Raw genomic sequence first — 15,074 nt, 5'->3', positions numbered from 1 at the left:
ACAATACCAAACCACCTTCTACCAACCTCCACCATCTGGCACGCAACCCCAACTGCGAACAGCCACCACAACTACAACCACCAGCACCTCACCTCCAATACACCAACACCCAGCAACCCCTGCTCCCTCAAGCAACAGCCGCACACCACCACCTTCAGCCATCCAAACCACCAGCTCCACCAAAATCACCATCAAACGCAACCCGCTCCCACAACAACTAATTAACCACCATTTCACAATCGGCCACCAATTGCAACCCTAAATCGCCCAAGCAACATCCGCAATTAAGAGCAAATGAAAATCAGTCAAGTTCGAGCAAACCAAAGGAGTTCGGTCGAAGTTCGAGTCAGAAACTTTTTGAGGTTTTGTAATTTGAACAGGTGTGGTCGAACACACCCATGGTTCGACCGAACCAACCCCGTAGTTCAGCCGCACCAACCCATGGTTCGACCGAACCATTTCACAAGCTTCGCGCATGACTTTTTATGAAAATTAAACGACTACGATGTGATGATGCTTGATGATGATTTTCATTGAAAGGTGAAGATGATGCGTGATGGTGATGAAATTTCAGAGCAGCCACGAGAAAGGGAGAGTTTGGGAGTCTGATTTGTTTTCGTGGGTTTTGGGGGGAATTTAGTGGGTTTTGAGTTTTTCTTTTCCTTTTCATTTTATTTTCTTTTATTTTATTTTTAGTTTTGTTTTTTTTTTGGTTTTTAGTTTAGTATTTTAATTGTTTTAGTTTAGTTTTATTTCTTTTTAATTTCTTTTATAATATTTTAGCTTGTATTATAAATACCCTCTTTGGGTTATTTTCTAAGAACTTTCAATCAACATTTTATTTTAGAGAGATTAGTTTTAGTTTAGCTTTTATTTTCTCTCTCTTAGGGTTTGTTTAGGAGTAGTGTAGAGAGAGAAAGCTTGGATTTCCATGGAGTTTTTGAGAGGTTGAAGAAGCAACTTTTTGGAACTTCTTCTCATTTATTCAATGAGCATTTTCTAACTTTCTCTCATCTTTATTTCTTTGCTTAATTCTTAGTTTTTGCTTTTTTATTATTGATTTGAGTAGATTAATTAGTTTATTTGTTTAATCTTGTTTTTATTCTTATTTTACCTTGTTTTCCATGTCTTTCTTCATTATGTTAGCTTAGATTTTGTTCTAGGGAAATGGATGAAGTTTATGTTAATAAATTGAATGATTGATTGTGATTAGTATGGAATTGTTTCTTGATTTTTGTGTATGGATGATGCTTTTATGGATTAGAATCTTTCTAGCTAATTGATTCTATGTTCTTAATTGTGCTTTCAATCAATTGTGCGAGAGTGAGTTGGTTGAGAGCCCTAATTTTTTCCATACCTTTGCTAGGCTACTTGCACGAGAGTGAAATAATTTAGTAGGATAATTAAGATGCTTAATTGTGCGAGAGTGAGTTAAATGTGTTGATTGTTCCTAATCAAGGTCATTTTCATCTAATTGAATGATGTTATTGAATGTATTGATGTAATTGGATTCCACTTTCCCTAGTTTTAGTTATTTGTTCTTAGTTGTGTTTAGTTTAACCTCTCTCTATCTCACAAGCTTTCCTAGTAGTCTAATTAGCACAAATTGATACACTTAGTCCTTTTGGGTTCGACCCTTTACATGCCACTAACTAGTTTAGTGTAAGTTTAGGTATTATAAATGATTAATTTGGTTAGGATGGTAGTATAACGACCTATCAAATCCCGATCAAATACTTTAACCCTTATTTTCTCAATTATACTAATCTGAAATTTTACTCATGAATCTAAACACAATGAAGATCATAACTTTGTGGTTTTTAGTATCATTTAAACTCTTTTAACTAATCATATTAATAATCAAAACCAAAAACAAATAAAGATTAAGACTTGAAATAGTTTAAGAAAAAGAAGAACAAAGGAGGAAAGAAGAGGGATGAACGGTGGTTGCAGTTGGTGGCTGAAGGGCGCCAATGCAGCAGGCAGGGCAGCGCGGCGGCGGTTGCTCTCGGCGGCAGCACGCAGTAGAAGCTCCGACGTGTTTTTTTTTGTCTTTGTTGTGTAATCGTGAAGGAGAAGAGAAGAAGGAGGAAAAATGGTGAATGAAATCTTCGTCAACACTACAAGAAAATAGAGTAAATTTTGACGCTTTTGCCTTGACACTTTTGTAATGGGTCATAATTTTCCTCCGTCCACTATTACGTAATTTATACATTTTCACCAACTTTAGAGCCAAAATATATTTTGACCCTCAAAAGCGTCATTATATTGAATACAATGAAACGTGTCACCCAACTATCAATTACACATTTACACAACCCGCTGAAATTAAAATTTTACCAAAAGTTATAATCTGATATCCCGTGAAACTGTACCCCATGTTCGTCCTCACTATCAGCTCCCAGTACGGTTTTGTGGAGCAGTTGCCAATAACCACCTTATTTGCCTCTTAGATTTTCGCCTAAAAACTATAAATCTTCAAAAAAAAAGTCCCTAATTTCTTGATTTCAGGTAGCATATAATCATCTCAGCCAACTTCTTACTTACCTCTTCAATTTATTTTTTCGATATATTTGAAGCGTATGATGTGAATTGCAGATTGCATTAATACTCTTCATAATTTGCCAAAAAAGTTCTCTTAATTTAGTTTTGGGGTTAATTTTTATTGTGACTTTGAATTCACCGTTTCTATTGTTTGTTGGAGAAAATTTATCAAGATTCAGCCTAAAGATCTCGTAAGTTTTTTTTTTTTCCAATTTTTTCTTTAATTATTATGTATGTTGATAGCTGCATGCATGATTATTATAATCTCCGATTATAGTTGAAGAATTGGTTGAATTAATTGATTTATTGAATTGGTTAATTATATTCTAACTTTTTTATTGGTAAAGAATTAGTTACCCATTTGCAATTGTTACTCGAATTATGCATATTTTTCATTAAAAATTGTAACTTTTTGATAATTTTCAGATGTATAAATATTCAATTAGTTGTTTAATTAAATTTTTACATATACATTGCTTTCAAACATTAGATTATTTTTTAAATTGAAACAAAATGCACAACTACAATTAACCAGCAGATTTGTTTTGACCATATTAACGCAGAGGTCATCAGAGGAGAATCTGTGGTATTTGAAGTGCAAAGAAGTGGAAAATCAGAAGCTAAATAGGAGGAGAAACGGCTTCAAGAATTGGAGGTAATGTACAAACGCACTGCCTAAATATAATATCGTTCTGGATAAAAATTTCTGTTTTGTATCGTTGAATGTCTATAGTTGGCTGTGAGTTTTGAGCTTAAGCTTTTACTAAATCCATAGTTAATGAATAATTATTTGATGATTCATAATAGGCGATGGTCTGTTACCTTCTTCGGCTAAATGGGATAACTATAAAAATAAAGATGTATGCTGACTTTGGTGACACTGATTACAAAATATATCTCATATTCTTTTCTGATGTAATTAGATATATTTAATAGTTTTCTTAAAGGTGATCAATTTCTGAGAACAGAGATGTATGTAGCACTTAGTTTAGCAGACTGCTTGAATTCAGAGTTTTGAGCATGCTGGTAATATGTCTTAGAAATTATGCCATCAATTGTAGTCTCCATTGGCTGCAGGAATTAAGAGAAGAACAACATATATATCCTGCCCAAACCATGGGTCTTACCCCATAGAGTTTTGATTAGTGAAAATAAAGACAAGATTTGGTTTTTTTTTTTTAAATCACGGAATGCTGAATTACCATTTCTGTGATTGTTTCTTTGAGTATAAAAGTCATTATGCTAAACAATATCTGAGAAAAGATTTAATTAACTATTAAGAATCGAATCATGTTGTTCGTATAGTTGATCTTAAGGAGTTAAGATATGGCAGATTCTTACTCATTTATATTTTGCTTAACTACTTAAATTTGTTCATGTAAACTCCAAATTTAACTGATCATAGTTTCGAGTAATGATCACAAGGAAGGTGTCTTTTTGTTTGCCTTTCATTGTTATGGATTACAGCATAAACTGGATTATTGTTGTTCTATGCTTTTGTATCATTGCTTGTAGGTTGTAGCATAAAACATATTTCGTATTTGGGGATAAGCTGCTTTTGCAAGATGTAGTTGAGGATAGACCTTGTGATGTCTTCTATCTCTTTGTTTTATTAAAATTTCTGGCATGATAAGTATTTGTTTTCCCTACAACTTTTTTTTTGAATAATGGGAATGGGAGCATAATATTAACCACAAATCAGATTACATCAGGCTCCGCCAAGGACATGACCCTTTGCGGAAAGGAATTTACAAACAATTGCTCCACCTCATTTGAAGGAGTAAGTCTATCATAAGTGTGCTGCTGTAATTACCCTTCCTTTTCACATGATGGCAAGAAAAAAAATCAAGATTGTCCCCCAAGCTACATATATCTTCCACCAGTAGATCAAAAACAGACCTCACAAAGTACTTCAAATTAATTGCACCTGATAATTTAGTAGCATTTTCATTCTAGTTCCACCTTTTGATAACCAAGACTCAAGGCAACCTGTAACCCCAATCTAGCAGCGAGAACTTCAGCCACCTCAACTGAACTTCTGCAGACTTCCCTACGCACCACCACTGTATGAACACAGCCTGCAGCATCCCTAAAAATCGCCCCTAACCCCATGCCATTCTCCTCTAACATTGCAGCGTCATAAGCTAATGTTAATATCTTCCTTTCCTTCATAAGATTCAAAAGCTCCATTTTGATTTTCGAAAATCTGTTGATTCTTCGAGGAACCCTCATTTTCTAGATGTTCTTTTGTGAAGTCAAATTCTGTGTTTCTACTCATACTATCCTCTAACACCCAATTTTGAAATTCTGACATATTAAAACTGAACTGTTGATTACCAGTGAACCTTACATTTTGATAATTATACTCATTAGAATTGAGAAGATCTTTAATATCCAAATATGCATCCATTGTATTTGTTTTCCTCTTCGCAAATTTCTCTTTGTTTCTTGATCTTTACCATCTAATCTGTTCTTTCTACTATTACTAATTACAATTGCCCTATAATACTACCATCCACAGAAGGCACCACCGGGTCTGATGCTCCCTCAGCACCTCGCGAATCCTCTTTGCCTCGGCCAGCCACATCCTTGGCCAAATTATCTCTCTTCACAAAATTTGTTCTGCTAGACTGCAAAACATCAGCATTATTTTTAAATAATCCCCCCATAAATTCAAACAAATCAAACCCTTTACTGCTATTTTCTTTCTTCCTCCTGTTGTTCTTCTGATTTTGATTTTTTCCCACCTCCAGTCCCTCCACCAATATACCACCAATACAATCTTCAAACAAATTCCTGGCATTTACAATCAAACCATCCATTGTCTCAACAACATTCACATAACTCTCCAAATCACCCAAATCAACCATCTCATACTCAATTGCATTCTTCATCTCATTCTTCAAATCACTAATTTTAACATCAAACCCATCAAAAATCTCCACTAAACTTTTCAATTTTTCAGCATAAACCCTTATTTTAGACCCATTTAAACTCAAATTTTTGTGGGGTTTTCCATTAGCAAACCCAAAAAAAACCCAATTGCAAAAACAATAGCAGTAGCAGGAAAAACAATGATCGACGAAACTCTTACCCTAGAAATGGCTAATGCACATACAAAACCCAGTATACACGTAAACACATACTTTTTATCATTAATACCAGATCAAATCAGAAATTTTTTGAAGTAATTGGACTCACCCAACTCGTCTGAATCAACCCAGATCCTGTAATCGTCCCACCCATTGTAAGAGGCAGTTGAATTTGTAGTACAAGAGGTTATGATTGAGCTAAAGATGGTATTTTGAGGATTTGAGAGGCATCTATAATGTAGAATGAAGATGGGTTTTCTGTATTTCAGAAAAAATGAAGGAAATTTGGTGAAAAGTTGAGGTTCTGCGTGGTGGGAAATTAGAGACCTCATTTGAAGGTGGTGGTGGTGGTGGACCGGTGGTAGAGTTCCTGTATTACATTGCATAGGAATGTAGGATGGTATTATTCATTTTTCAGAGCAACAATCCTAGTCCTAGCACAACATATTCCGTATCAGTTATCACTAGCAGGAAGCCAGAGCAAACTCTCGAATAATATTTTTTAAAATCGAGAACAAGTTTCACAAAACCCATAACTCCTACTAATTCACTTCTCCAAGTCTCACCAAACACCACTGAATTGCGAAAAGCCCACGCAGCCCACACAAAAGCCAATAAAACCAGCATCTCATGTTATTTAAATTTATCAAATTCCTAGTAAATTTTTTCAATGAGTATTTTTCTAACAACTTCAAACTCTCCCAATTTGATTCCACTACTAATGTGTATTTTTCTATGTTATCTCCCATGTCAACTTTGCATTTGAGTATTGAATTACTGTATTTGTTTTTGTTATCACTGTTTTGAATTGAAGTGTCTTCTGAGTTTTCTCCCCCCCCCCCTATTTTTTTTTCACTCGAACATAATTCTTTATATTATATAATATATCATCTAATGTGTGGAACTGCTTGTATTTTTTGTTTTTCAGCATTCATCCTTTTGGATTCTTTTGGTCACTGCTTGCTTAGTTTAGCAAACTCTTGAAGACAGCTATACCAAGGTATTACTCACATCTTATATGCTACTAATTCAAGTTATGACAGTTTAGTTTTGAGATAAGCTTTAAGATTGTTTTATGCTGTACCAAGTAAGCATGTAATTTTGTTTGTATGGTTTGTAATGACTTTGACAAAAAAGCAACTTAGTGACTTATAACTATTTATTATCTCCAATAGTTCATCATCTTTGATTACGTTGGTTTAATTATATAATTGTGGGTGATTTTTTTTAAATTTTTTTATTATTATATAGTGAGGTTTAAATAGTATGCAATGAAAATTGTATCAATAGGTTAGATTTCATATAGTAAATCCTATAAATATAACTTTTATTCCTGTTGCATGGCTATAATGATTGACCTTTCCTCGGTTTTATGATCAAAATATATGAACTAAAAGTATGCTACCACAATCTGCTTTGTTGTGTATTTTAGTTTGTGAAGAAATTGATATTTGTTCTGATAAATAAGCTTTAAAATTTTCTATTTATTTGGTCAAAATTATAGTTCCCTTATTAAAGTATTAATTATGTATAGATATGGATACAAGTTGGATAGAACTTCCACGATGCCACACTCAATATGTCAAAGGTTGTATGCAATTCATTAACTTTGCTAAGGTAGCTCAGGTAGAAGGAAAGATTCAGTGTCCATGTAAGACATGTAAAGTGGATAAATGGCTTCGCGTAAATGATGTAGAAAGACATATCTTGTTTAACGGGTTTTATAAATCATACAAGAAATGGATTTTTCATGGTCAAGGGGATTTGCTTCAGCGTATGATTGGGTGTGATGGAGGGAGTACTAGCCAAGGATCCCCACTAGATCAAACAAGGTTTGAAGGTCGAGATGATATGGGAGGCCTATTGAGATATGCTTTTAGTTTTGAAAAACCCTCAAATGACCTAACCTTTGAACCACATGAAAATAATGAAAATGACGAGTATCTTGAAGACCCTGTCTTTTATGAAGAGGAGATTGATTTAGAATTTTAAACAACACAAGATGAAGCTAAGTATAAGAAATTACTTGATGTTTCCGATGAGAAATTGTATGACGGGTGTACTAAATTTTCCAAACTGTCTTTTCTTTTACACCTTTTTCACATAAAATGTGTGAGCCATTGGTCTGCTGAATCCTTTAATATGCTACTCGAGCTTCTCATAGACGCATTTCCCGAAATACTTGAGTTCCCCTCATCTTATTATCAAAGTAAGAGAATAATAAAAGACCTTGGCCTTGGGTATGAGAAGATTGATGCTTGTCCAAATAACTGTATGTTGTATTGGGGTGATTATTCAAAGAAAGACAAGTGTCATGTTTGTGGTACATCAAGATGGAAGAAAAATAAGGGTAGAAATGATAATGTCAGAGATCAAGATAAGACTGTTTCTACGAGTGGTGAGCCAGCTAAGGTAATGCGTTACTTTCCTCTTATCCCTAGACTGAAGAGAATTTACATGTCCTCAAAAACAGCAGAAGATATGAGATGGCATCATACTTATAATGATAAATTGAATGATGTTGATAAGAAGATGTTAAGGCACCCTTCAGATGCATTAGCTTGGAAATCATTTGATCAACGTTATGAGGATTTTGCCTCGGATCCTCGTAGTGTTTGATTAGGACTTGCAAGTGATGGGTTTAATCCATATCGTTTGATGAACACGACTTATAGTACATGGCCTGTGGTGTTGATTCCCTATAATCTTCCACCGTGGTTATGTATGAAACCATCTTCATTCATGTTGTCTATTATCATTCCTGGTAAAACATGTCCTGGAATTGACATCGATGTGTATTTGCAGCCACTAGTTCATGAATTGAAATTGTTATGGAGTGGGGTTGATGCTTTTGATGCTTATGATGGAGAGAAATTTAAATTGCGAGCCGCTTTGCTTTGGACTATTAATGACTTTTCTGGTTATGCAATGCTCTCCGGTCTGAGCACCAAAGGCTATATGGCATGCCCTATATGCATTGATTCAACTCCTTCTGAAATATTTTGGAGTAAGACTTGTTATTGTGGGTATCGAAAATGGCTTCCATCATGTCATTCATATCGATTTGAGAGTGACAGTTTTAACGGAAGAGAAGAGCATGGTGAAGCTCCACCTCAGCCTAGTGGGACTGACATATTGGGGCTACAAGAAAAGGTTGGGTATGTTTATGGGAAGGCATCAAAAAGAAAGAGAGGTAATGAGGGTAATAATGAAGAAGATGTTGTCATTGGTACCAAGAGAAGCATATTTTATAATTTAGAGTATTGGGAGCATAATTTGTTGAGGCATAATCTAGATGTAATGCACATAGAAAAAAATGTGTGTGACAATATTTTAAATACTCTCTTAAATACCGATAAAAGCAGAGATAAGAAGGATGATCGAGATGCCCTTCAAGGATGGGGCATAAAGCCACATCTTTGGGTTCAATATAATCATATGCCTTCAACTTCTTATTTTATATCTGTAGAGGAGAAAGAGAGGTTCTTAAAAGTTTTACAAAAACTCAGAGTCCCTGATGGCTATGGATCTAACCTTTCTAGATGCGTGAACATGAAGCAAAGAAGGTTGATTAACCTTAAGAGCCATGACAACCATGTTTTGATGCAAGATATCCTTCCCGTCGCATTAAGAGCTTCTAATGCAATAAAAGTAATTGATTTGCTTGCAAAAATGTCTTACTTTTTCAAGCAATTATGCTCCACTACTATTGATCCTGATGATCTAGATGCTCTTCAAGAAGGAATTGTATTAACCCTTTGTGAGTTGGAAATGGAGTTTTTGCCTTCGTTTTTCATAATCATGGTTCATTTGCTAATTCACTTAGTGGAGGAGGTTAAACTCGGTGGGCCAGTACAGTACAGATGGATGTATCCCATTGAGAGGTTAGATTTATTTACATATATGTCTAATCTAAATTCATCTAGAAAATCTATAAACTTACTGTATTTTAATTATAATTTCACTTTTTGAAAAGGTACTTGGCCCATCTAAAGTCACATGTAGCTAATAAAGCCCAACCTGAAGGGTCAATTGCAGAAGGGTACCTTTTAGAGGAGACCATTAGGTTTTGTTCAAGATATCTTGAAGGTGTTAAGACTGTCTTTAACAAACCTAAATGAATTGATGATGATAGTCCCAATTCTGGAAAATACTTGTGTAATTCTGGCGGTCGAGCAATTGGGAAAGAAGTCAATTTCCGTATAGATGACAAAAGCTTAAAACAAGCTCATCGTTATGTTTTACTGCATCATTCTGATGAAATTAAAGATCTTCTCGAGTAAGTAGCAGGTTTTATTCTATTTTATGAATAACCAATTATTATAATATATCATTATAAATTATAATTTATTTTCCTTTCTTTGAAGAGAATTTTTAAATCTAAAGCGACAAATGAATACACATAACCCAATCACTAAAAGTGATGAAAGTGATTGGATCATCAACGAGTTTGGAGAGTGGTTGCGAAGTCAGGTGATATATATGTATCCTAATGTGTTCAATTTTCTTACAAAAATAGCAGACTGTTTTTGACTTTATATTCTACCATGATAGGTACACTCAATAGATGAAACCACCGAAGATGGGAAACTTAGAAAAATTCTGGCAGGGGGATTGAATTGTTATGGTAAAAAAATGAAGGGCTTTATGATCAATGGGTATAAATTTCAGATCATCGACCGTGATAGCCGTTTGACTACCCAAAATTCAGGAATTATGGTTGAAGCAGATGGAGAAGCATACTATGGGAAAGTGAAGGATATATATGAATTGGACTATTATGGGACTTACAAAGCTATATTGTTTCATTGTGTTTGGGTAGACATACATAGGGGTGTTAAATCAGATCAAAATGGCTCTATATATGTTAATTTCTCTATGTTGATGCATTCAGGAAGAAATTTGCAAGATGATCCTTTTATTTTCTCATCTCAAGCAAAACAGGTTTTCTACATTGAAGATGAGATACGAAAAGGATGGTTTCATGTTGTAAAATCTAAGCCTAGAGACTTATTTGATTTAGGGGATGAGTTACACGAAGTAGATAACGACAATGAATGATTAGTTTCCTATTTATTATTTAATTTGGATTTGTAATTGCGGAATTTAATTATGAGTTGATATTTGTCATTAATTAATATTTCCTTTTGCTGAATTTATCCCTTTACTTTTTGGTAATTCTATTTGTTAATTACAATCTATTTTCTCATACCATCGTTATAGCGGTTTTTCTTATGATTTCGATTTGCTCGTAATTAACACACTATTTTTTTTCTTTCTCGTCAATATCATATATAATTAGAGCTATATTCTCATTGTTTAGGTGTAGAACTTCCTGTCAAAAAGAGAGAGAACGAAGAGGTTTAATTAGGTAAATACTTTCCCCTATTCAATATTACATTGAAAAATTATATGCACTTGTTTCTTAATTTTTACGTTAGATAAATAATCATAATTAAATTAATCATTTAATAAAACTTCTTTTTTACTGTTTACAGAATAATTGAAAATTTAACTATTAGTACCATCAGCAATAATTTGAAAAACAGAAGCAATTGTAAGAAATTCCTGATTCTATTGCATATGTAATCACATGAAAGTATGAAACCATTGTTCAATTATGACTCAGATAACTTACTAAGCAATGGAATTTGTATAACTAGCCTGATTTTTATAACTAGCCTGATTTCGTAAATGCATCTTTTCATTTATTTTTAAAATTAATCTTTAGTTTGAATGAAGGATAATAGTTACCTTGTTGGAGTACTATCAAATTGCTTTCAGCCATTCTATTTCTCTGTCTTCTGAATTTTGTGAAGAAATCACATATTTACTCTAAACTAAACCCTTGGTTTGCATTTAGGCTTTGCATTTGGGTCACATTCAGTAGAGAAGGGGTAATCTACTTATGTATAAAGCTGGAATTCTTTGCATGAATGTTTGTTACAATATCCAATATAGGGAGCCATTCTCCTTGTTTTTTTCTTTGTGACTCTTCTTTGATGATAACTGGCCAGTTGAAGATTGGTTAGCATTTAGAGCATTTGCATCTCTGTCTAAATGTTAGAAACTGTATGTTAAAAGCTAATGTACCACAAATTGGTGTAAGATCAGATCTCCAGTAGTCGGTAAATAAATATGCCCAATCCGTTTTCAAGTCTCTAACCACCTCACCTTATTAAACTTAGATGCTATAATCGGTAAAGTTTGATCACACATTGGTCAGTTCATTGGAAATTAGGAATACAGTTAGAGTAGCTATTGGAAATCTGTTTTCAAATAATGCAAGTATATTTATTCTTATACAGTAGATTTTATTGTCAATTTTTCTTTTTAGGAAACATTTTCTGTCGATATTTTTATGTTGTTTCGATTAATGTCTTTTGCCTTTAAAGATTAGTTATTGATCATTAAATTCTCTCGATATTTTTATGCTGTTTATTAGGACATTTGATCTTCAAAGGCGAAAATAACAATTATTTAGGGACGGAGGGATTGAAAATATGGATTACTGTTTTAGTACTTTTTATAGCTATGTCATGAAAAAAAAAGCAACTGTAACAACTTAGGTAGGATTCTGTTTGGTAATTGATGAGGAAATGTGGATTTTTTAATACCAGAAAAATTCTGAAAGATCACATCAAAATTGGTAAAAAAGATCTTTCTTATTGCAATCAAAAATTCTGTTTGTTTCGTACTTTTTATTAAAAAAAAAAAATTCCAGCTCATTTTCTGTAGATAAGTGTAGTACAACTTCAATAGAATAATCAAATGCAACTTTTAAGATGTCATTTTTTTTTCTCTAAAGATTTTAAGCAAAGGTAAAAAAGATCCGGCACATAATTAAAAGACTATTTTATAAAATACAGTACTTTAAACTTAACTTTTGTTGGTCACTTTTTACCACAAACATATATATTTTAAATATATTTTTTTTATCATAGTTCACCACTAGCTAGTTCTCTACTTAGGGTGATTGAAATTCAAAAACAAAGGAAGCTTAATTAGTCAAAAGTATAGAGACCTTAACTCGAAAACCCATCATCCAAATCCGGAGTAGTCCTAAGGATGGTTGACCTTTTTCGTGGTTGGTTGCCTTCATCATTTACAGTTACATTTTTCCCGTTTAAGAATGTTGAGTATCATCTTTGAGACAGCTTAACATACCTGGTCCGTTTTGGATCATGAAAATCAACATAGTACAGACCAAAGCTGTATTTGTAGTCGTATAACACCTCGAATAGATCCACAAATGACCAAACAAAGTACCCTTTTGTATTCGATCCATTTCTGCAAACAAATTGAGGAACACAAAGAAATCAGAAAGTTGTATGTGGATTTCGACAGACTAATGCATTGATCGATATTATTAAAAACCAACTCAACAATTTAAGCTAAGAATTTTAATTGGCATACTCAGGTATACGTAGTAAATCAGTAATTTGAGTTGATTTACTTGATTATGCTCAGCTATTTGCAGATTGATTACTAAGGTTTAGCAGAACTGTCACCTGTATGCATACTCTACTTCCTTCCACTTCATTTTCACATTTCGATTCAGAAATTGAAACCTGTCTGATATCCTATGTGTAGACACCCATTTGTGTCTTCCCAAAACCAAACCCAATGATGAGTACCTTTCGCGTCGAATCATAATCGAATGAAGCGAAAGTGTGGAAAGTCTAGTGTTGCGGAAAGTTTTTATTTCTTTTTTTCTTCTCTCTGTTTTGTAAACTTATTTTTAAGAAAACAGCCAATATAGTTAGGTTGGTCTATGATATGGGTCCAATAATAGTGTAGTTGGATGGGGCTTGCAAAGATCTTTCCAACGATATATTATAAGCCCAATTCCGATGAATATTGAGGAAGTTATGGCCAATTTACCAAACTGGGCCCGGTTTGAGCTTTATGACCGGCCCAATGATCTAGGGGAGGGCCTTATATGATTTATCATTCCTAATGCAATTAGGAATGGTTTTAGTCTTCTAGAGTCTTCTAGAAGGTTCTTTTCATTTCTAATTTAATTATCATTGATAAATTGTATTTTGACTTTTCAGAGTTTTAATTAAAATCAAATAGCATTTTCGAGGAAAATATATGATTTTATCCTCCAGTACGGAAAATTTATCTGATTTTCGTAAACGCGTTAAAATCAGGCTTGGCGCCTAACCCCAGGCCTTGGCGCCTGGAACCAAGCCTGGCGCCTGACACTAGCCATTGGCGCCAGCTCTGTTTTCTGAGCGTCAGACTCTATTTTGTTTATTTATCTTTTTTGGCTGATTTTCTCTATAAATATCGTATTAAAAACTCCGTTTTCATTCATCATCTACATCTATCATCTTCACCAATTCTCACCAATTCTCCTCATTCTCGAGTTCTCATCTACAATCAGTTTTTAATTAGCATTCTTTAGTCTTTCATCTCTTTCTTTCTTTCTTTTAAAAACTTTGTTTTCTCATACAAAATTCCGCATTTGCAAGATCTAGAAACACCTAGCCAAATTCGAAGTTGCCTTCGCCCTAGACGTGAAAGGTTTTAATTTCTGAAGGTTTGGTCCCAAACCTCTATTCCAATTATTTAATTTAATTGTTTTGATTATTACACTAGGCGAAAATATGAATTGGCCACCGGTTCAAAACCCCCCAATGCCACCGGTTTTGAACCGGTGGTCATTTGGGGGGTGGCAATAATCTTCTAAAAAGCCACCGGTTCAAAACCGGTGGCAAAAACAAGTATTGCCACCGGTTAACCGGTGGCAATAATGTTTCCTGCTTTTTTTTTTTGGATATTACATATAAATGCCACCGGATAACCGGTGGCAATAACATACATGATTGAATTTTTTATTTTTTTTATTTTGCTACAATTATAATGATAATAGTAATATAAAAAATTGTAGTTAAAATATCAGGCAAATACAATAGGAGAGCTATGAAATATAATTTCATTATATTCAACAATAACAGTAATTGTACAATACAAAAAAAAAAAAAAAATTACAATGAATTATAATAACAATGAAATTCAACTTCAAATTATTATTGTACAATACAAAATCAAAAAAAAATATATAATAATAATTACAACATCAAAAACATTATTCCAAAATCAAAGTCTTGAATCTTGTTGCATCAATTAACACCTGCATCAATTAAAACCCAAAAATTAATAAACTCACAAAAAAATGCCTAATAAAAGCCAGAAAATTCGCCTAACAAAACATAGAATATTAGTTAACAAAATAAAACCCAGAAAATTCGCCTAATAATAATCGCATAAAAAATTAATACGAAAAGGATGAAAATCCTAAAAAAAAAATTTATCTGTAGATCCGAAAAAACAAGAACTCTAGATCCGAAAGAAGTAATATGAAAATTAAAGGATGAATAAATCAACTAAAATTAGTTTTAAAAAAACCCAGAAAAAACCCACAAAAAT

The 15,074-nt window shown here is 33.4% G+C and overlaps 1 protein-coding gene and 1 long non-coding RNA gene across 2 annotated transcripts; both read left to right on the top strand.

Moving 5' to 3' along the window:
• Nucleotides 1-2,571: 2,571 nt before the first annotated feature.
• LOC145630638 (uncharacterized) lies at nt 2,572-6,636 on the top strand. Its single transcript, XR_014112151.1, has 3 exons — nt 2,572-2,735; nt 3,108-3,199; nt 6,565-6,636. It is a non-coding gene; the product is annotated as an uncharacterized LOC145630638 (long non-coding RNA).
• A 2,721-nt stretch (nt 6,637-9,357) lies between these two features.
• Nucleotides 9,358-10,791, top strand: LOC145630637 (uncharacterized). Its single transcript, XM_081682853.1, has 4 exons — nt 9,358-9,520; nt 9,613-9,915; nt 10,004-10,109; nt 10,191-10,791. Exons 3-4 carry the CDS (start codon nt 10,029-10,031, stop codon nt 10,695-10,697), a joined length of 588 nt encoding a protein of 195 aa, XP_081538979.1. The 5' UTR covers nt 9,358-9,520; nt 9,613-9,915; nt 10,004-10,028; the 3' UTR covers nt 10,698-10,791.
• Nucleotides 10,792-15,074: the final 4,283 nt, after the last annotated feature.

The sequence above is a fragment of the Chenopodium album genome, chromosome 5, assembly GCF_948465745.1.
Source record: "Chenopodium album chromosome 5, dcCheAlbu1.1, whole genome shotgun sequence".
NCBI lineage: Eukaryota > Viridiplantae > Streptophyta > Magnoliopsida > Caryophyllales > Amaranthaceae > Chenopodium > Chenopodium album.
This window is presented reverse-complemented; position numbering and strand designations above follow the sequence as displayed.